Source organism: Rhinatrema bivittatum, chromosome 5 (assembly GCF_901001135.1).
Source record: "Rhinatrema bivittatum chromosome 5, aRhiBiv1.1, whole genome shotgun sequence".
Classification (NCBI taxonomy): Eukaryota; Metazoa; Chordata; class Amphibia; order Gymnophiona; family Rhinatrematidae; genus Rhinatrema; species Rhinatrema bivittatum.
Window position 1 is genome coordinate 219,355,597 of NC_042619.1, and position 22,360 is coordinate 219,377,956.

Genomic DNA, 22,360 nt, shown 5'->3' on the forward strand with positions numbered 1-22,360 from the left:
TTTGGTGCTTGGCTTCCTCTGAAGACCATGTCCCTTTGCGTCTGCAATCAGCGACATGTGCTCCTCAACAGAGGTTGGAAGCATCGGTGGTGTGAGAATTATTTAAGGGTCTGGAGGCTGGAAGGGCAGGCCTCGGAGGAGATTGGTCTAAATTTTGCCACCAGGCTAGAGACTGACGAAGCAGTTGGTGATACGGACAGTGGTCGACAGAGGTTGGACGGACTGGGTCCATTGTGATCTTAGAGTCCACTGCATGACTCTCATGGCCAAGCAGGCCATTGGGGTAACCTGTACTGAGGACGCCATGTGTCCTAGCAGAATGAGGAAGTGGCGTGCAGTCGTGCGGTGCCGAGACGGTAGCTAGTGTGCGAGAGAGCATGAGAGTGAGAGCTCGCTGTCAAGGCAGAAAATGCCTTTGCCTGCAAGGTGTCCAAGTCTCCCCCACTGAATGATGAGGTTTGAGATGGGACTAAGCAGGATTTTGCGTAGTTGACGAGAAATCCTAGCGAAGTCAGAGTGTGTAAAGTAAGACATAGGAATGACAGAGCAGCCTACTGAGTGGGAGCCCTGATCAGCCAATCGTCTAGATAGGGGTAGACGTGAACTCCTGAGGAAGGCTGCTACTACTACGAGGCACTTTGTGAAGACTCGTGGTGCAGATGCCAGGCCGAATGGTAGCACTCAGTACTGATAGTGCTTGGGGCCTACCAGAAATCTGAGGAACCTGCGATGAGATGGAGTTATCGCAATGTGTGTGTACACGTCTTGGAGATCGAGAGAGCAGAGCCAGTCTCCTTTTTGCAGAGGAGGGAGGGGGGAACCCAAGGTTACCATCTTGAACTTTTCTCGGTGGAGGTACTTGTTGAGGGCACGTAGGTCCAGAATTGCACAAATGCCGCCTGATTTTTGCTACAGGAGTAGTGAGTGGTCGGATGTTCTCCACACCGGTAGAGGTGGGGAGTCCGGTGGAATGGAGAGAAAGTTCAGGCGATAATCTTGAGATATTAGGGCAAGGACCCACTAGTCTGAGGTGATTGTGTGCCACCTGTTGTTGAAAATGGCACAATTGACCTCCCAGTGGTATCTGAGACAGTGGGCATCAGAGAGAGCTGGCAAAGGGTCTCATGATGGTCCTTGAGTTCCACCACCGTCCGCTGAATCTGAATCTGTTGCCAACAGATTGTCACCTATGCAGGGCAGATCAGATAATCTGTCTTGTACTTCAGGGCGCAAATCCAACGACTTAAGCCAGGCCCATCTTCTTGCCGAAATAGCAGTTGCAGATACCCTGGAAGCAGTGTCTAAGATATCATAAGAGGATCTGATTTCATGCTTCCCTGCCTCGAAGCCCTTGTATACCAGGGCTTGAAGCTGTTCCTAGAATTGCTCAGGCAGGGACTTTGCAAAGTCCTGTATCTGCTTGAATAAGACCCTGTTGTACTGGGTCATATACAGCTAGTAAGAGGCGATCCGGGAGATAAACATTGATCCCTGGAAGACACGCCGGCCAATGGCATCCAGGAATTTCTGTTCCTTACCTGGGGGAAAGGAAGAGTGGGGTTTTGATCTTTTTGCCCTCTTTTGGGCCAATTCTACAACCACAGATTGGTGATCCAGTTGAGGTTTCTGGAATCCTGGGGCTGACTGGACTAAATAAGTGGTATCAGCTTTCCTATTGACTGGAGCAACAGAACCAGGGTGTTCCCAGTTCTTTTTGAGGAGATCCAAAAGAACCTGGTGAATAGGGATGGAGGTTATTTCCTTGGGAGCATCCAGGAATTCTAATAACTCCATCATTTGATGCCTATCATCTTGCTCAGTCTGTAATTGGAAGGGAACCAATTCAGACATTTCCTTCACAAAATTTATGAAGGACAAGTCCTCTGGAGGAGAACGTTTCCTACTTTCAGTAGAAGGTGGCAATGGTAAGTCATCTGTGTCTTGAGATGAATCGTCAGTCCAGGTGTCATAGGGATCAGCACCTGTCCCTGCAGGAACCTGAGAAGGACGGGACATTGGTATTCCTGAAGGTCCTGGTCTAGGATCTGAATGCATCAAGGGAAGTACTGGAGGCACCAGTGCAGGCATTGAGGGCATACTGGATGGATCGGTGGCGCCGATGGGTGCACCAGCATCGATGGTTGAGGCATCGGCAGGACTCCCGAGGGAGGAATGCAGAATGGTGTTTCCCCTCCTGATGACAGGGTAAGCGGGGAAGGCACCAGAACCATCGGTGACCCAGGATCCATCGGTGGAAAAGCGGCTATGAGCGCTTCCATCTTCGAGAGCAGCGGTGCCAACACTGCTGGAATGGGATCGATGGTCGGTTCTGTGACCAGCACAGATTTCGGCATTGGGGGACCTTGGAGTCTGTGCATCGCCTTATCGATGGCCTCTTGAACCATCCGGTCCAGTTCTTCATGGAGACATGGAGCAAGCAGCCCTGGCTCCAGAAGGGAAGAAGGAGGCAGAGGCATAGCCGGAGGGACCACCGTTAAAAGCGGAGTCGCGGCTCCAGATATCCGTCCGGGTGAGGGTTGCCTCAGTGACCCGGTCACAGAAAGGGTCAGTGCCTTTTCTGAACGGGGTTTCTTTGATGGCGGCTCGGACGATGGCGAAGTCGATGATTTGAAGTGGACGGTGCCGGTTCAGACGACATTGATGCAATGAACGGTGTCTGAGTCTGAGAACGGAAGAGAAGTTCCATTTTCTCCATTCTGGCCTTGCGACCTTTTGCTGTCATTAAGGCATATTTGGTGCAAGTTAGGACATCATGTTCGCACTCGAGACACATTACACAGACTTTATGTGGGTCTGTTATGGACATGGTGCGAGTACAGTCCGGGCACTGATGGAACCCCGACGCCATGGCCTTTGAAAAATTTAGCCACGATGCGGTCGACAGTCAGTAGGCCGCGAGGGCCAAACTCGACGGGAACCGACCGAAAATGGGTAAAAACTTACCGGAGTACCGCGGAGTCAAAAATTGAAGGAGGGACCCCCTGTGGGTATGAAAGTTTTGAATAATTCCTTAAGGAAAATTCCTGTCAGGAATCTCTGTGGCGCTCCTTAACCCGCGTGGCTACTGCTGCACGGAAAAAAGAAGACTGAAGGGGGACCCCTGCTGGCTGCAGGTTTAGTGCCATGCTGGGCATGCCCAGTAGGTGCTAATCAAAGTTCTAGAATCTTTGACAAAAGTGTTCCGTGATTGGGCTCCATCCTGTGATGTCACCCATATGTGAGGACTACCATCCTGCTTGTCCTGAGAGAAATCTATATACACTGTAGCAAACCATGTTACCCTGATTTCCAAAGGGCAACTTTAGTAAAATACCAACCACCACAAAGTAACTAACCCATCCAAATATCAACTGATGCTGTTAGTAAGAAAAGGAAAGGAAAGCTTGAAAGCACACTATATACCATCATGCAATGTTGCAGGTGGTTATGCCCAACACCTTGCACTTTCCTTTTTTTTTTTTTTTTTTTTTTTAACTGAACAAGCAAGGGATTTCACGTGCAACAATCTCCGCATAGCACCCAATTTTATTCATGCCACCAAAATGGTAAATTTAGTAGTTACTGTACCAATTGTTTAGAAGGAAGTCAAAAAGGCTAATGCCTTAAGATTGCTCTTAATCATAAGATATCCTCAGACAAACCTCCCCAGTCTTCATTCTGGCTCTACAAATACAAAATTAAGTAATAAAGTGAAAAAGTAAATTCTAAACTTTGGTCAGATTTCTCTCAAGATGCTTAAGAAATTAAGAAAACTGTTTCATATACTTCAAGAAAACTATTATAATTTTCCATCATCTAGATTATGAACACAAAAATCTAGCAAAAGGAACTGCTATTGGACAGATACTAACCAACCAAAATTATACATGTTATAATTATTTATTTGAACTGGCAATATCCCAATTCTTCGGACTTCCAGCTCATTCAGAGCTGGACTCTCAGGCTCCAGCACTAGAAGTCTATTTACAATTACCAGAGGATCCCCCTCCCCCCATTTCTTCCCATCCAGTGCAGTTATCGCCGATACAATCTTTAGTCAGGAGCAAATGACCATATTTTCATCCAGAACCCAGTACATGTGCAGAGTCCCGCCACTAGATATTGCTGTTGTGCTATGGCTGAGACTACCTTCCCTCTCTTTTCTCTCCCCAGGGCTTGAATAAAGAGTGACCTATCAATTTTTTTTTTTACCTTGAACAATCTAACACAAACTGATTTCTGTAACATTTTCAAGTCAGAGATATTGTACATCAGTATAAAAAGGTGTTACGTATTTCTTTTTCCAAATATCTTCCACCACTACTACTATAGAAAAATAAGTTTAATAAGATTTACAAACAAACTCCAGGGTATCAGGAGTTCCCTTGGCTACACCATTTACCCCTCACTGCCTGCAACTGAAGGAGTCTGAACGCTTCAACCTGACAAAGGACTTCATGTACCAGAATTCCCTGCTTCATGACGGGTTTACTTACAGTCTGCAATACAGCTGTAATTAGGACATTGAGAAACTCTCTGTCAGCACATTGCACATTTTCATTTTTTGGCTTCGCTGTTCTTATTCTCTGATAAGCTTTCACTGCTGTAACCTAGATTAGAACAATGGATGTATTATGTGATGGGCTGTATTACTGCAGACTCGCGAATTCCTTTCCAGAACTGCAAGTCCCAGCAGCCTCTCCTGCAGAACATGGGAGAAGTTTCACGAAAGTTCCAGGGTGTCTAGGGAGGGGGTCAGTAGCCCCTTCAGCCGGAATATGCTCGCTCAGCAGTGCTTAGAACGCATGTGTAAAAGATAAGAACTGTAAAGTGCATAAGAGTCTGCTCTGAAGGGGAGGGGCATGCAGTTGTACTGAGCCTTTGTCTTAGCTGCATCTTGCTGGCAATAAAAGTCTATCTTTACGGATCAGGTGTCTGGGCCTCCTTACTGACTAAAACGAGACGGTTACATTTTGGCGAGCCAGCCAGGAGGTACCGGGGACGCTATTTTAGCCCCCCAGTTGGTCCAGGAGATTTTGTGGCGGAGTGATCCCCCAGACTTGCCTGGTGAGTGGCCACCGCTGAGTTCAGTGATCAGGTATCTGAGGGGGTCATTCCACGGAGATCCTCTGAGACCTTTGGGCTGGTGATCCGGGAAGAAGGCTTTCATGACGATCGGAAGAACCCTGCAGGCGAGTATTATGGGAACATGGAAATAAGTAAAGAATAGATAAGGAAATAACCGGTCCATCATCGGCGGACCGAGGGGGCCTTGATCACACCCCACGCAGTGTGCTAGTAGGAATTACGTTCCGAAGACCACGCGCATGTACAAGTAATAAGTAAAGCATATGCTAGTGGGAATAGGTTTCTTGTTGTGTGAAAGAGAGTGAATGGCCTCGCAGTTCTAGGCCGGGCTGACCGCGTCCTAGTCGGGGCGATTGTGACCCTTTGTGTCTGACGGATACGGACCCCTTACCTATCCGTCTTCCCTTCCCTCCTTTGTCTGTGATTCTATCCTAATGGGAGGGGGCGGTTCTACTCCATTAAAAATCATGACGGAGCACTATAGCGAAGTGTTCGATAGACATAAATGTACTAAACCCGGAATGATTCAACAATGTACCCATAGGTGGCCCAGTTTGTGTGTAAATTGGCCTCCGGCAGGAACTTTCAATTTCCAAACGGCCACAAGGGTCCAGAATATAGTTATACAAAGAAGGGAATCCGGGTTGCCCTGAGGATATACCGTACATAACCGCTTGGATTGCAGTTATTGAAAATCCTCTGTCGTGGGCAAAGAAGCTAGTAGAGGGAGCCGCCCTCGTAATGGTAACTCAAGTATGCAAAATGGGGAACCGGAAGTCCCCAGTGTCTGTCTGTCTGTAAGGTACGTGTAAAAAAAAAAAAAAAAAAAAATTCTACTGTGGTAGATCGGTTAGACAAATTTCTTTTTGTGATCAAATGCATTATTTCTTTTGATCTACTCTGGTGATGCAGACTATTTTTACTTAAGGAAAACTTATTAAAAGTGATTGTGAATTATTTATCTGTATATGTGTGCTGAACAGCGGCAGTTAGCTGTGCTGGGAGCTTGAGAGTTAATTAATTTGGCTGGGCAGAGACTGCTTCTCAGCGGGACAGTTTAACCCCTATAACATTTCTCTGGTACGTTTGGGTTTTCAAATTATTAATTAAGGATTGTAATGTATGTAACTGCTATCTGTGAATTGCAAGCACATGTACCAGGGATTTTTAATTGTTTTAAACCCTAATAAGAAGAGATTTTGGTTTACAGATGCTGCACAAGACTACTATACAACAAATTAATTTACAGTGTTAAGTTAAAATACTGATTTGATTACTGAGAATGCATTTACTGGTGTTGAAGTTTAGAACTTGATGGCAGTTAAGGGTTAACGGCAGAGATAATTACAGGAGAGAGGAGGGGATCGAGCCAGAGAGAGAAGAGGAAAAAAAAAAAAAAAAAGGGGACATTGGGCTAGCCTGGGTGAATGAAAATTGTTTCGTTTGTTTTAACAGAACATTATTGAAAGTTAGTTGATGGTGTGCGTATGTGAATAAAGATAGAATTGTGGTATGTTAATTAAAAGAAAGGAAGATTGTAGCTCCGAGTTTCTGCTGATTAAATTTATTCTCCAAGGTTCTGGCTAAAACTGTCTGTAATCTGACAAAGGATTGCTACTTGCAAAGAAATACCAGAACCAAGGGTCCCTTACAAATCATTTAGTGCCTTATGATGCGGGCTATTTTTAAGACATTTTATAGCAGCAAATTAATTGTTACAGTACAAAGTGGAATGGTGGTGCGTCCCACTGCGTGTCAGTACATAGTGCGTAGGCATTCAATATGGCTGTGCTTTTCAATGCTGGCGTTGCTAATCAGAAGTTTTTAGTTTCCTCATATCTTCTATCCCAGTGTCCTCCCTATGCTTATCTTTCTATTCTCTAATACCATGTTAATTATTGTTCTTACTTGTCTCCTATATATTATCTGTTATTTAAAAGTTACATTGGAACGCATGATAAAGTATGAACTCTCTTTTGCTGACGCAGTTTATTTTGAAGCTGTCTCTGGGAAAATTAGAGGAGAAATGATTAAGAATGGGACCTTTGTTAAAGCTTTGTTAAATATACAGAGCATAGCAAGCGGCAAGATAAGACAGCTGCAGTTCTGACTGTGGGAATTACAGGATGCCGTTTGTAAAAAAAAACAAAAACAAAAAAAACAAAAAAAACCACAGAGAAAACAAAGACTTAATATTACAAATTTTGATTCAGTGGCAGGTGCAAGATAAGGATTATTGGAAGTTGTGGGCAAGAGAAGGGGCCACTATGCAAGATTAGGAACAAGAGCAAATATGAGTCGGCCCAAATGATAAAGTAGTAGCACACACACACACATATATATATATATATATTGCAATTATGTTCTTTTACCTCTGGTGGGGGCTGGGCTCTGGCTATTACCATATGTTCTTAGTGTTTGCAATGTAATTGGTACAAGGCTTCCAAGGGTTTGATCATCACTCCTGCACACCTAAAGCGCCCCCCCTGGATCCTTGCCTGCAGATCCAGGTTGACTTTATTGAATTAACCCAATGCCAACTTACAAGTATGAAGGAAGCAATGTTTTGCAGCTTCTCAGCCTCGTCAGAATTGATTGCCTCCAGGCGCAGGTCACCTATTCAATTTCCAGATGGACTGTGATCTTTCATCGTATTTTGAGATGTATGGGAACAGGGATCAGGAAGAGAAGAAAAGGGGCCCGTCCCTGCAACCAGGAACTTAATAATAGACCTGACATCCGAAAGAACCTGCAGAAGGCCGAGGGCTTTGAGGGCATGAGCCTCAGCCAGTTAAAAGCTATAGCAGACCAGGTATGTGGAAATAGAGAAGTGGAAGAGAAAAGAGAGAAGCAAGTAGACATATGAAGGAGAAAGTGACTGTTAGCCGCCGCTCTCGAGGACACTCGGGACGGGAAGGAGCCAAGACAATGGCAGACCGCGAAGAGGAGGGGGAACAAGACCCCCCCTTTGGAAAGAATCAGTGTGCGTACTGCAAAAATGAAGGCCATTGGAAGAGAGACTGTGAAGAATGGCAAAAGAAATACGGGAGCCCTGCAGTGAATACTAACGACAAAAATGGACCTGCACCGACACAAAGGGGCCGAGGAGGAAGGAGATTGGACAACCCCCACTGGCAGATGGCGGGGGAGGCGACAAGGAGCATACAGCCTGAAGAGACCGGGAGGGAAGAATCCCCACTGACCCTCTGGTGGAGATCCACGAGGTAACAACAAAAATCAGGGGCCTGTTGGACTCAGAGGCCAACGATCTGTCATGACTGCACCAATCGGCCCCCCCGACGAAAGAGACTGTTTCTATAGTGGGTGCCTCAGGTCAGGTACTCACTGCCCCTCTGCAGAAAGAATGAACTATACAAGTAGGCGGGACCATGGTATCCCTTATCGGACGAGACCTGCTGTGTAAGCTACAGACCACATTGAGATTTCAACCAACAGGGGAAGTTAAAGCCTCCTTCGGGGACCATCCAGTGATACTCATCTATCCCCTCCAAGAAGAATGGAGACTACATCTTCCCATAGTCGAACGAACCATCGAACATCGATATGAAAACAACACCCCCCTCAACGAAAAACGAAGACAACTGATGGATAGTGTATCCCAAGTATGGTCCGAACAGAACCCGGGAGGAATAGCTATCGACGCTACCCCCATATGGATAGAGATGAAACAGAATGCACAGGTGATCAATCAACCTCAATACCAAATTCCATATATGGCCAGGCAAGGAATCCAGATACATCTGCAAAGACTGTATGATTTGGGTATTCTCAGGCGAATCCGATCTGCTTGGAACACCCCTCTGCTGCCCGTAAAGAAACCCGGTTCTTCTGACTACCGACCTGTACAAGATTTACGGAAAGTGAACAATCAAGTAGCAGATCTAGTAGCCCTCGTACCCAATCCATACTCAATCTTGGCTCAAGTTTCCCCTACATCCAAGTGGTACAGTGTCATTGACCTCAAAGATGCTTTCTTCTCCGTTCCAGTAGCAGAAGAATGCCAGAAGATCTTTGCCTTCACATGGGAAAATGCACAAACTGGAATAAAGCAGCAGTACACATGGACTCGCTTGCCGCAAGGGTTCAAGCACTCACCTACGCTGTTCGGTGAGCAACTGGCAAAAGACTTGAAGATGTACCAAGTCATGTATGGGCCAGTCATACAATATGTTGATGACCTTCTGTTGTTTTGTGAAACGTATCACGAATGTGAAGTAGCCACTCTTCACCTGCTAAAGACGTTGTACTCAAAAGGATACCGTGCAAGTAAAAAGAAGGCGCAAATTTGTGAATTGGAAGTAGAATACCTGGGATTCCAGATCCGGGAAGGTACCCGTTGTCTTGGAATATCCCGTACCAGTTCGATACGAGGTCAACCTGTACCCACTTGCAAAAAAGAGCTCCGAGCGTTCCTTGGAGCTGCTGGATATTGCAGGCTGTGGATTGCTAACTATGCTGTTATTGCTCAGTCCCTATACGACAAATTGCGGGGAAAGGAGGCAGAATCCCAGCCTTTTCAGTGGGAAACCCATGAACTGACAAGTTTACAACAACTGAAAGATGCCTTGAGTGAATCCCCTGCTCTAGGGTTACCAGATGTAATGAAACCATTTCATCTATACGTCGATGAAAAGAAAGGAATGGCCATTGGGGTATTGACTCAAACTTTTGAATCATAGGAACGACCTGTTGCATATCTGTCAAAAGGAATGGACAATGTTGCAAAAGGATGGCCTGGTTGCCTTCAAAGCATTGCTGCTGCATGCTTACTGATACCCGAAGCTGTTAAGCTAACATTTGGACAGACTTTACAAGTAACAACTCCTCTTACTATTCAAGGACTACCAGAGACCCATGGACCAAAATGGATGACTAATTCACGTCTCGTCAAGTATTAAGCCTTACTGTGTGAAACACCTGAACTTCAAATACAGGACAGCAAAAACTTGAAACCGGCCACTCTTATGCCGGCACCTGAACCAGTTGCCCATGATTGTGAAGAAGTCATGACTACAATACATTCCAGTAGACCAGACCTGAGGGATCAACCCTGGCAGGGAGCTTGGACTTTATTCACTGATGGGAACAGCCAAATCATTCATGAGATACGTTCTGCTGGATATGCTGTTGTATCCGAAGATGAAATCATTGAGGCTCAACCTTTTCCCCCAGGAACGTCTGCACAAAAAGCTTAACTAATTGCTCTTACTCGAGCTCTGCAGTTGGCAGAAGGAAAACTGTAAATATCTAAACAGACTCTAAATATGCCTTTCTTACAATTCAAGTGCATGGAGCATTATAGAGGGAAAACAACTGAACAATCAGGCTTCAGGCAGTCCTGGAGCTCATCACCAACGACTGCTCTCGCTCTTAAACTCTGGGCAAAAGAAAATACCAAAATTATGACTGCAGTGTACTAGAATAGATTGGTTTTAGATTACCCTCTGGCCCAGGAAGGAGGGTTTGTGGAACATTTAACCTCTCCAATTGTTGTTTACAGGTAGATGACCAAAGCAAGGTTATCCAAGATATCACTGATCGCATGGTCAAGATGGCACACGTCCCTGTCCAGCAGTGGAATAGTGCATGGGACTGGACCAATGGATTCCGTGGTTGGTTTTCCATGATCGATGGATTTAAGAGCTTGTTTGTTATCCCAGCCAGTTTAATTCTGTTTTGTCTTTTAGGACCCTGAATTATTCCTTTCTTGCTCAAACCGCCTTCGTCGGGTGATGAAGGACATTGCTGAACACAAAACAGCCACGCAGCTCCTGTTACTGTACATGTATTCCTCTGAGCCTATAGAACCTGTTTAACCATCCTCATGTTTTATCCTGGGCCATCTTCCCATACATGACAAGTTCGGGCTACAAAGGGGGGTGGAGCCATTAGGGCCCATCCGTCTCAAACCCGTGAAGAAACCATTGGACTGTTTGGGAAATTAGGGCCCCCTGAGAACTCAAATTGCTAATTTTTCTTGTTTCTGTTTCTTTCAGCTCCACAGTTGCGTTGTGATGGTGTGATACTTTTCATAGAGAATGATAAGTATCAAAGGGGGGAATGAAGGAGTCTGAACGCTTCAACCTGACAAAGGACTCATGTACCAGAATTCCCTGCTTCATGACGGGTTTACTTACAGTCTGCAATACAGCTGTAATTAGGACATTGAGAAACTCTCTGTCAGCACATTGCACATTTTCATTTTTTTGGCTTCGCTGTTCTTATTCTCTGATAAGCTTTCACTGCTGTAACCTAGATTAGAACAATGGATGTATTATGTGATGGGCTGTATTACTGCAGACTCGCGAATTCCTTTCCAGAACTGCAAGTCCCAGCAGCCTCTCCTGCAGAACATGGGAGAAGTTTCACGAAAGTTCCAGGGTGTCTAGGGAGGGGGTCAGTAGCCCCTTCAGCCGGAATATGCTCGCTCAGCAGTGCTTAGAACGCATGTGTAAAAGATAAGAACTGTAAAGTGCATAAGAGTCTGCTCCTGAAAGGGAGGGGCATGCAGTTGTACTGAGCCTTTGTCTTAGCTGCATCTTGCTGGCAATAAAAGTCTATCTTTACGGATCAGTTGTCTGGGCCTCCTTACTGACTAAAGAGAGACGGTTACACAACAAAAATAGCACTTTTTGGGTAGTAGTATTCACTGGGTGACAAATTCCCATGTGCACATTTACCCTTTGAAGAGGGAATTCATTACCATCAAGTTCAAAGTTTATCTGCCTTCTATGGCAGGTTGGGTTTTGCATTGCACAAAAGAAAAGAAATCAAGGGATCCACACCAAACTGATAAATGAAAGGAACCATTAAAACATGAGGGCCCAACAGAGGGTGCAAGTAGGCCTAGCTATTTTAAACATATTCATTCTAATCTCATAAAAGCATCACAACAATCACTCAGGGATGTAAATAACAGTTGCCTGCATCCTTGAGTGCCTTAAGGCTATTATGAAATAGCTTAATAGCATCAGACAAATACAAGAGAGCTAGCAGGAGAAGAGATATAGGTTTAAGTAGCAAAAAGCATAAACTGTCTTCCAAGCTTGGGTTATAGCACTAATACAGAACATTAAGTACAGCAGATATTCACATACTCAAACATCCAATTGGGGGATGTTAATGTCCATGTCATATTATGAGTGGTCTAGAATATTAGAATGTGAAGCCCACCTGACAACACTTAAGGACAGGTAAAGTAAAAAAAGCTCAACATATCAGTTATTTCACTATGTTTAATTCAAAAATTTCTAGTTGGACAGCTATAATAATTGTGAGCCCCAGGGTTGGGAGTTTCTTAATTCTCTATAGGACCTCAAATTCTACAATCTCCCACTGACTGAAAATATCCCTGCAATGGGATCCAACCTCCTGCACTGGGATCCAACCTGCCTCCAAATAGACCCCCCTCCACTGCTCCGCCCTGATCTAACCCTCCCCTTAATTATTTATATATCTACCTCCCCTCTCCCCACCACCCTCCCTCCCCCGCATCCCTATTCAGGGATCCCTAACAGGTTATTAACTACAACGCTTCCTCCCAATCTCCTTTCTAAACATTATTCTCTATAGCTCACGTATCCTTTCAAGTTTAAATGTTATGCTTTTTTCAATATTAATCAGTTAACATATTTTCCGCTTTAACTATTATGTAAGTTACTATGTTACAATGTAAAATAAGCAGTCCCTGCCTTATTGGTTTCTTGTTTCATGTAAACCGATGTGATATCTCGATCGAATGTTGGTATATAAAAGTTTTAAATAAATAAATAAATAAATAAATAAATAAATAAATCTGTCAGTCATTATGTTGTTTCTGGTAGCAAATTAAGCCAAAAAGCTTAAACTATCATTTAATCTTCAAAAGACAGGTTCTATGGGTTAAACAACCAATGATGGAATTATCACCATCCTCTGTGTTGGGAAGGTCATCCCTTACAATTAAAATCAGAGGTAAGACTTCTTGAGGTGACCTTAGATTGTATTTAACAATACAAGGTCAGATGAATACATTTAGCAAAACTGGGTATTTGGTAGCTGCATTAATCCACAATCTTTAATCTTATTTGGCTAAAAAGGACTTGTAGTCTTAAGTTCTCATTTTAGGATGCTTAAATTACTGAAGGCTCTTTTGGCTAGGTTGGAAAAACAAACAGGTATTGATGCTTCAATATATACAAAACATGGCAGCATGCATAATTACAGGGCGAATACTGTTTCTCGTGCTTTAGAACCATTGCACTGGATACCTATGACTACAAGGATAACACAGTGGGTGATCTATGGCTCAGGCCCATAACATTTATGAGACTTAGCTTATCAGTCTCATAGAGCTTTGTGTTCATCTCACAAGATGTGATTAATAGCTCCTTCCTTAGCAGAAGTGAGATTAGTTCTTATGCACAACACAGCATTTTTTTCAGTTGGCCCTAGTTTGTGAACTCTTTGAAGGAAATAGTTTTGTTGAAGAATATTTAAACTTCTATAAACTTTTAAAGACCTTTTTATTAAAAAAGTTTAGGTGATAATCTGTACTTAATCTTAGACTAGCAGCTATTGGGAGACAGTATGGATAACTGTTGGAAGAAATGAGGAAGTCCATTAATTTATCATGTAATATTGTTTGTGAAGTCTGTTTTATATGTTTATAATTGTATTTTATCTATCTTGCAAGTCACAGTTTCTATGAAAATTATAAGAGCAGCTATACTGGGTCACACTAATGGTCCATAAAGCCCAGCATCCTGTCTCTGACAGTGGCCAATCAAATTCACAAGTACCCCATAGGATCTAAGAACATAAGAAAATGCCATACTGGGTCAGACCAAGGGTCCATCAAGCCCAGCATCCTGTTTCCAACAGTGGCCAATCCAGGCCATAAGAACCTGGCAAGTACCCAAAAGAATAGGTTCAATCCTTCTTGCTCATAACCAAGATAAGTAGTGGCTTTCCCAAGTCTATATGGCCAATAGAGGTTTATGGACTTTTCCTACAGGAACTTGTCCAAATTCTTTTATAATAACTTTTTTCACCAAAATTGTGCACAGAGTGAAAATCACACTTTTTCTGACCTGTTTTAAAGGAGCTAGCTATCATCTTCATGGTGTGTCTCCTAGTCCTAAGTACTACTGGAAAGGGTAAATAACGGTTCCTTCCCAACTCATGATTTTATAGACTTCTAGCATATCTCCTTCTCAGCAATGAAAAGTATGCTTTTGCAGAAAAGTGATTTTTGTATTTGGCTATAGTACTAGGTAAGAAAGTGGTCTTAACGCACTGGGCAAAAGACTTTCCTCCACGTTTATCATTGTGAGCACCTAATGGTAAATTACTTTTAATTATTCAAATCTTTTTCTTAAATTATTTGCTAAACAAAAACATTTGCAGCACCATAGCACTGGGCAACAATTATATCTTTGCCTTGCCCAGAACCTTCTGTAGACATTAAATGTTAAACTATAACAATAGCTTGAATAGTCCCCTCCAAGTGTCCAACCAATCACATAAGAAAAAGGGGACAACTTGCTCCCCCTTCTCAGTGTCATTTTCTCATAGAAAAGCAAGGTCGTTCAGTATAAATGTGTCCCAGATTTTCATAAAATTGTCTTAAAACTGTCCATCTTTTCCACATTTTTTCATAATACACAAGTGACATACTGCCTCTCAGGTGCTTAATTGATGGTGGGTCCGGTATCAGCCAATGTTGCAAAATAATTTGACAGCAACATAACTTTCCTACTCCATATCATAATGTATCTATTTGAAAAGGGATATTCACACAAGTCAAATAAAAAGGAACCACCTCCAAGGGTAGTAAGACACTGGTTATGTCTTGAAGGTAGCTATGTACCTTTTCCCACAATTACATCACACACTGGCAAGACCAAAAGTGATGATGCAATGTGCCGTCTACCCCAATACATTTAACACATGCAGGGGGATTACGCTCTTTAGTAGCAGCAGTAAGTTTGATAAGGATCAAATTCTACCAAAACATGCAACTAAATAACTGTCATCCAATGTAGTTCCCAATTCCCTCTTCCAAGCCCTTATGACTTTCCCCAACAAAAGGGGATTTTGTTTCTTAAACATCTTTAAAAAAAAAAAAAATCCTATGACAGCTGGGGGTCTTCAGGATCAAACATCCAGCATCAATTCACAATCTTTCCCTTGTAACACTGGAAGCTCCAAGGAGCAAACAGTGTCTTGCCTGCAAGCATGCATAAAAATTATTCATTTGTGATGTGATATATTACTGTTTAGTGCTACAAAAGATTTTAAAGTGCTCCCCTCATCTAACAAGGCATAAATAGTCAAGAGCCCCTTTCTAGCCCACTGTGTAAACAAGCCCATTATGAAATTTCTGTTGCCTACCAATGGCAAATAGTGAGAAATTTTGTAGTTCAGGTGGAGCAATGTATTTAACCATCTCCAAACTCCGATTACTAGCACAAATAAAATGCTCCCCTGAACATGGGCTGGTAGATTTGTCTGAGTTACATACAAAATAAAATGCAGGTCCGGAGGAGTTATCAATTCTCTTTCCATTGCCACCGGAGTGCAGTTTGCTCCCAATAACCAATCTCCTACGTGAGATGCATCAAGCATGCCAGTGAATAAAATTTTATATTAGGAAGACCCAACTCCCCTTTACCCCAGAACCTCATAAGCACTGAAAAAGCTATCCACGGTTTGGATGATTGCCAATAATTGAAGAATTAAGCACCCTAAAGACCTCAGCTGAAGTTTGGTAAAGTAGATAGGGACCATCTGAAATATATACAACCATTTTGGTAGTAATATTTTATAAAGGTTAATGCGACCCATTAAAGACAGTGGATATCCTTTCCATTTCAGCAAAATCTTTTCTGTTTCTGTAAGTGAAAATGTACCACCTGCAATTGGGCTGGTAGGGAATGTAAGAGAATCCTCAAATAGAAAAAGGAACCCTTTTGCTCATAACATTGGAAAATCTGGTCTACAGTTTGCTATCACTGTGTCAACCTATAGGCACAGCTTCTGATTTATCCAAATTGAGGCACAATCCTGCCACGGCCCCATATCTGGACAACTAGTCTGTTTAGGATCTACCAAATGTATTAAAATGTTATCTGCAAAAGCCATCATCTTGAACATTTGAGTGCCCCGAGGGCCAGTAGGTACCACCAATATCCATTCATTATCTCAAATTTTTTGTAGCAAAGATTCTAATGTCAGCAGGAAAAGAAGAGGGGATAGTGGGCAACTCTGGTGCCTCTTTGCAGCTCAAAGTATTCTGATTGAGTCCCATTTATCAAGATGGTTGCACTAGGATTCTTGTACAATAGCCTTATTACACATAGGAAGAGTCCCTCAAATCCCATTTTTTCTAACATCGCAAACATAAATGGCCAGTCTACTCTATCAAATGCTTTTTCTGCATCTAAAACAAAGAATCTAAACAATTTCCACCATCTACTAGTTTCCAGGGAGGTGGTGATTTTCTGCACATTAACCATGGAACTCCTCCCCTTCACAAATCCAACTTGGTCCTCTCTTACAAATGTTGGTAGCACCCCTGCCTGCCTGTCGGCCATTATTTTTGCCAAACATTTGTAGCAAAATTCAGGGCAGAAATTGGTCGGTATGAACTCACAGACTCTGGGGTCCCTGCCTATCTTAGGTAACACCAATATATGGGTCAGAATGGTCACATAGGAAAACTGTCCCCCGTCCCCCCCCATCAGTTGCTCAAACATCCCACCAAGTGGCAAAAGCAGCCTGTGCAGCAGAATTTTGTAAAATTCTGCAGAAAAGCCATCAAGTCCTGGTGCCTTAAACAAGTTAGCCTCCTGGATTCCCTGCTCAATTTCTTGCATCTGTATGGGTGCATTCAATTTCTCTATTTAGACCTCTCCAAATATGTCAATCTTACTATGGTCAAATATTCCTGTGCTGCTTCTGGGGCACTGTATAATTCTTGATAGTACATGCAAAATGTGTTATTCGTCACCTTAGTAAAGTTAACTAAGACGCCAGCTTTGTGTCTCATGGTGGTAATATATCTCGAGCCCTGCCAAGTTTGTTAAATTTGCTAAAAGTCTCCCAAGATTTATTTCCCAAATGAAATAAGCTACATCTACCATATAAATGGGATGGGACCGACGTGCCACAAATGCACAGTAGAGAGCAGCTCTACCGCGCATGCGAGCACGTCGGCCAGAGTTGGCCTATTTAAAAGAATGGCGCTGGGAGAACCTGTAGCAGCAGCGGCGGCGGCGAGGACCCGGACCGGCGGCGAGGACCAGGATTCGTAGCGGCGGTGGCGCGCGCACCATCAGAAGGGGTTGTGAATGAGCTGGGAGAGGAGGGGAGTGACTGAGGGGAGGGGGAGGGAAGAGAGAGTGAGGTGAGAATAGAAGTGGAAGGGAGAGGTGGGAGGGAGAATGGGGGAGGTGGGAGTGGAGAAATGGGAAGGGAGAATGAGGGGGAGGTGGAAGGGGAGGGGGAGGTGGAAGGGAGAATGAGGTGGAGGTGGAAGGGAGAGGAGGGAGAATGAGGTGGAAGGGAGAATGAGGGAGGAGGTGGAAGGGAGAATGAAGGGGAGGTGGAAGGGAGAATGAGGGGGGAGGTGGGAGGGAGAATGAGGGGGAAGGAAATGGACCGAAAAAAAATGTTTTTAATGTAGCCCTTTATTACGGGCTTAACGGCTAGTTTATAATAAAGTAAGCTTTTTTTGGCTCTTTTAATATAATAGGGTATTTAACAATTTAAATCTCACATCTTTATGTTCACTGTAGTGGGCTGTGTTGCAAATTTCTGCTTAGCCATTTGTAAGGAGTTTTCCCCGATTGCAGTATTTTAAACATTGCTTTCTTTTGTGCTATAGTATAGGAAATATCTCCTTTTAACACTGTCTTTGCGGTTTCCCAGAATAATACTGGTGTTTCTTTATGAATTCCATTATGAATAGAGAACTCCCCCCACTGCTTCTCTAAAAACTCTCAAAATATTTTATCCCTATATAAATATTTGGGGAATCTCCAAAAAATCTGATTACCTGGGGGTTGTAGCCCCTCTATGTCCAACCATATTGTGGCATGGTCCGATATTTCTAAAGGCCTAATTTCAGCTTTCAACACCCGCAAGAACCCCTCTCACTTAATTAACCAGTAGTTGATTCTAGGTTGAATAGAATGCATTCTGGAGATGTGAGTGAATTCTTTGTCTAAGGGGTGCAGCACATGCCATGTGTCCACCAAATTTAAACTGCAACATAAGATATTCAATGCCTTTATCAGCCCTAAGTCAGTGGGTTATCCTGATCTTATCTAGCGTCAGATCATGAATATTGAAGTCCCCTCCCACCAATAACTGAGTATAACTGAACTAGCTTTATAAAAAAAACAAAAACCTAGGATTAGATTGGTTTGGTATATACACATTGCATAATACCACATTTTGCCCATATAATGTTCCAGCTATCACCAAATATTGACCTTCGGGATCTGCAGTCACTTTTGAAGGCTGAATTGGAATCCGTTTCCCTATTCGGATAGCCACTCCAGCTTTATGAGTGACTGACTGTGCTGAAATACTTCCTCCACTCACTGCCTTTTCAGTTTCATATGCTCTGCATGATTAATTTCTTGAAGCATAGCAATTTGCGCTCTATTGCCTACAGAATTTTATATCTTTTAATGACAAGAGTCAAGTCCACAAACGTTCTACAAAGAGCAACGCAAGATAGGCGTTTTCAACATATCTTCTCCCCATTATCCCTTTTCACCCTTAACGACATCATAGCAATTCTAAAGTTAGGATCCCCCCCAGCCCAGGTTTGAACCCCGAGTCAGAAGCTACTCTAAATGGAACAATGAACAGAATTTTAAAATATCTCCCGGAGCAATAACAGAAATGTCCCCTTCCATTCTCACCACATTTCCCCCCACCCCCATATCCCCTCCTCCTCAGTAAATTACTTTTAAAATGATTTTCTGCTCCTTAAGCATAAGAAAGCTATAAGGGCAAAACAAGCTCTACAACTTTGCGACAGATTTTGTGAAACTTTGCCAGCAGAAATTCAATCTTCTGTTGCTAGTTTTGTAGCATTAAATCAACAATTAACAAGTCTGTAATCAAGAATGTGGGCAAGTATGAGGGTGGGCATGCATGGGCTTGAGTGGAGAATTTGAATGCCTAATTATGGGGGAAGAGTTTTTTTGTAGGCTTTAAGGGTAATTAAGGTAGTTTGGTTATTCTTATTAAAATAAAAAGACAAAGGGGCATGTTTGCTATACAACTGTTCAAAAATTTTTTTTGCACAATTTTATCATGACTTGGCATATGTATAATCTATCTCTTGAATAAAAATTAAAAAAAAAAAAACCTGCACACAATACTTAAGATGCAATTGCACTATGAATTGAAACAAAGGCATTATATCTTCCATTTTAATTTCCTTTCTAATACCTAACATTCTATTAGCTTTTTTTTTTTTTTTTGACTGCCACTGCTCACTGAGCTAAGGATGTCAAAGTATTGCCCACCATGACTCCTAGATCCTTCCTTCTGGATGGTAACACTTAAAACAGAATCCAGCATCATGCATGTATAGCTTGGATTATTCTTCCCTTTATGCATCACTTTGCACTTATCCACAATAAATTTCATCTGACATTTACCCCAGTTTTGCAAGATCTTCTTCCAATTCCTCACAATCTGTTTGTGATTTAAATAATTTGAATAATGTTGAGATTACTTACCTGATAATCTCCTTTTCCTTAGTGTAGACAGATGGACTCAGAACGAATGGGTATAGTATGCTCGTGCTAGCAGTTGGAGACGGATCTGACGTCAGCTCGGGTGTATATATACCCCCACAGGAAGCGTAGCAACTTAGTAATCTTCCTTGCAAAAGCTGTTATGGATGTGTGTACTGACACTCAGTGAAAAGTGAAACAGGATTCCCCTGACCGATTGATAGTAGCTGGAGACCGCCAGCATTCCCAACCGGAAGGCGTTGACACCTGGTAGAGTGTACGCTCTTATGGAAACAGATGACATGGCTTACCTTGAATCGGTGAAACCCATGTACACAGGCAGCTGGGCGGGATGCTGAGTCCATCTGTCTACACTAAGGAAACGGAGATTATCAGGTAAGTAATCTCAACATTTCCTGGCGTGTAGCCAGATGGACTCAGAAAGAATGGGATGTACAAAAGCTTTACTCCCAGCCTGGGTGGGAGGCTGCCTGAGGACCATGTAGTACCACCCTCGCAAATGCTGAGTCCTCCCTGGCCTGGACATCCAGACGGTAGAACCTGGAAAAGGTATGGAGGGAGGACCACGTCGCCGCTTTACAGATTTCTGCAGGCGACAGCATCCTGGATTCTGCCCAAGATGCCGCTTGTGCTCTGGTAGAATGAGCCTTGACTTGTAGAGGCGGAGATTTCCCAGCCTCCACGTAAGCTGCTCTGATAATTTCTTTAATCCAGCGGGCGATGGTGGGCCGAGAGGCCGCTTCCCCTTGGCGTTTCCCGCTGTGCAGGACGAACAGATGGTCCGTCTTTCGTACTTCTTGTGTCATTTCCAGATATCTGGGCAGTAGTCTGCCTATGTCGAGATGGCGTAGCAAACGCCCTTCTTCAGATTTCTTCAAAACCGCCGTGGTAGGCAAGGATATAGTTTGGTTAAGGTGAAACTGTGAGACCACTTTAGGTAGAAAGGAGGGAACCATGCGAAGATGGATAGCCTCTGGAGTGATTCTCAGAAAGGGATCCCAGCAGGACAGTGCTTGTAGCTCTGAGATGCGGCGTGCTGAACATACAGCCAGCAAGAACACCATCTTCAAGGTTAGAGAACGGAGAGACAGGCCCCGAAGGGGTCTGAAGGTGGATCCCGCGAGGAAATTCAAAACAAGGTTGAGGTTCCATAAGGGCACAGGCCACTGCAGTGGCGGACGGATATGCTTGACTCCTTTCAGGAAGCGAGAAACATCTGGGTGTTTGGCAATGGTCTTGCCAACCCTCCTGGGGCCGTAGCAAGACAGCGCAGCCACCTGAACCTTGATGGAGCTGAGGGAGAGACCCTTCTGAAGTCCATCTTGCAGGAAATCCAACACAATAGGGATTGTGGTCGCATGTGGATTGGTGCCATGAGTGTCGCACCATGCTTCGAATACTCTCCAGATCCTTATGTAGGTGAGGGATGTGGAAAACTTGCGAGCTCGGAGGAGTGTATCTATCACGGGCTCAGAGTAACCTCTTTTCTTCAGTCTAGCCCTCTCAATGGCCAGAGAGAATTGAGCTGGATCCTCGTGGAGGATGGGACCTTGACGTAGAAGGTCCCGGAGAGGAGGCAGGGGAAGAGGCTCCCCTGCCAGTAGTCTTCTCATGTCCGCGTACCAGGGTCTTCTTGGCCAGTCTGGTGCCACTAGAAGAACTAGGCCCCGGTGTTTCTGAATCTTGTGGATGATGGCGCCCAGCAGAGGCCACGGAGGAAAGGCGTATAGCAGAGTCCCTGGAGGCCATGGCTGAACCAGGGCATCGATTCCGTGTGCGAATGGGTCGCACTTGCGGCTGAAGTATCTGGGTACTTGAGCATTGGACTTGTCCGCCAGTAAATCCATGTCCGGAATCCCCCAGTGATCCACAATCATCTGGAAGGCTGTGGGTGACAGCTGCCACTCTCCCGGATTTAGGCTTTCTCTGCTGAGGAAGTCTGCCGTGATGTTGTCCTTCCCGGCAATGTGGACGGCGGAGATGTCCTGAAGATTCGCCTCTGCCCAAGCCATCAGTAGGGCGATCTCCAGCGATACCTGTCGGCTTCTGGTTCCGCTCTGACGATTGTTGTATGCCACCGTGGTGGCGTTGTCAGACATCACTCTGACTGCTCTGTTCTTCAGTCTGTGAGCAAATCGAAGGCATGCCAATCGGACTGCCCGGGCCTCTAGACGGTTGATGTTCCACGCTGACTCTTCTCTGTTCCACCGCCCTTGTGCGGCGAGTTCTTCGCAGTGTGCTCCCCAGCCGCTCAGGCTGGCATCTGTGGTGAGCAGAGTCCACGTGGGGGAGGACATCTTCGACCCCCTGCTCATGTGGTTGGACTGCAACCACCACCGTAACTGGGTCTGTACTCTGGCCGGCAGAGGTAGGTGCGTGGAATAGTTCCGTAGCCGGGGGCTCCAGCGAGAGAGCAGGGAGTGCTGTAGAGGTCTCATATGGGCCCTTGCCCAAGTTACCACTTCCAGGGTGGATGCCATGAGACCGAG

General features: G+C 44.2%; 1 protein-coding gene across 7 annotated transcripts in view; it reads right to left on the reverse strand.

Annotated features, from left to right (window-relative positions):
* The window catches only part of AP1S2 (adaptor related protein complex 1 subunit sigma 2), a 135,807-nt gene that overhangs the window by 34,074 nt on the left and 79,373 nt on the right, over positions 1-22,360 (reverse strand). For 3 of the 7 annotated variants that reach the window (XM_029603239.1, XM_029603238.1, XM_029603237.1), the window contains exon 5: positions 3,589-3,684. The exons of the other annotated variants lie outside the window; for them this stretch is intronic. In XM_029603239.1, the coding sequence (XP_029459099.1) occupies positions 3,640-3,684 (45 nt within the window). In that variant the 3' untranslated portion in view covers positions 3,589-3,639. The remainder of the gene's footprint in view (positions 1-3,588; positions 3,685-22,360) is intronic. 7 annotated transcript variants of the gene reach the window in all.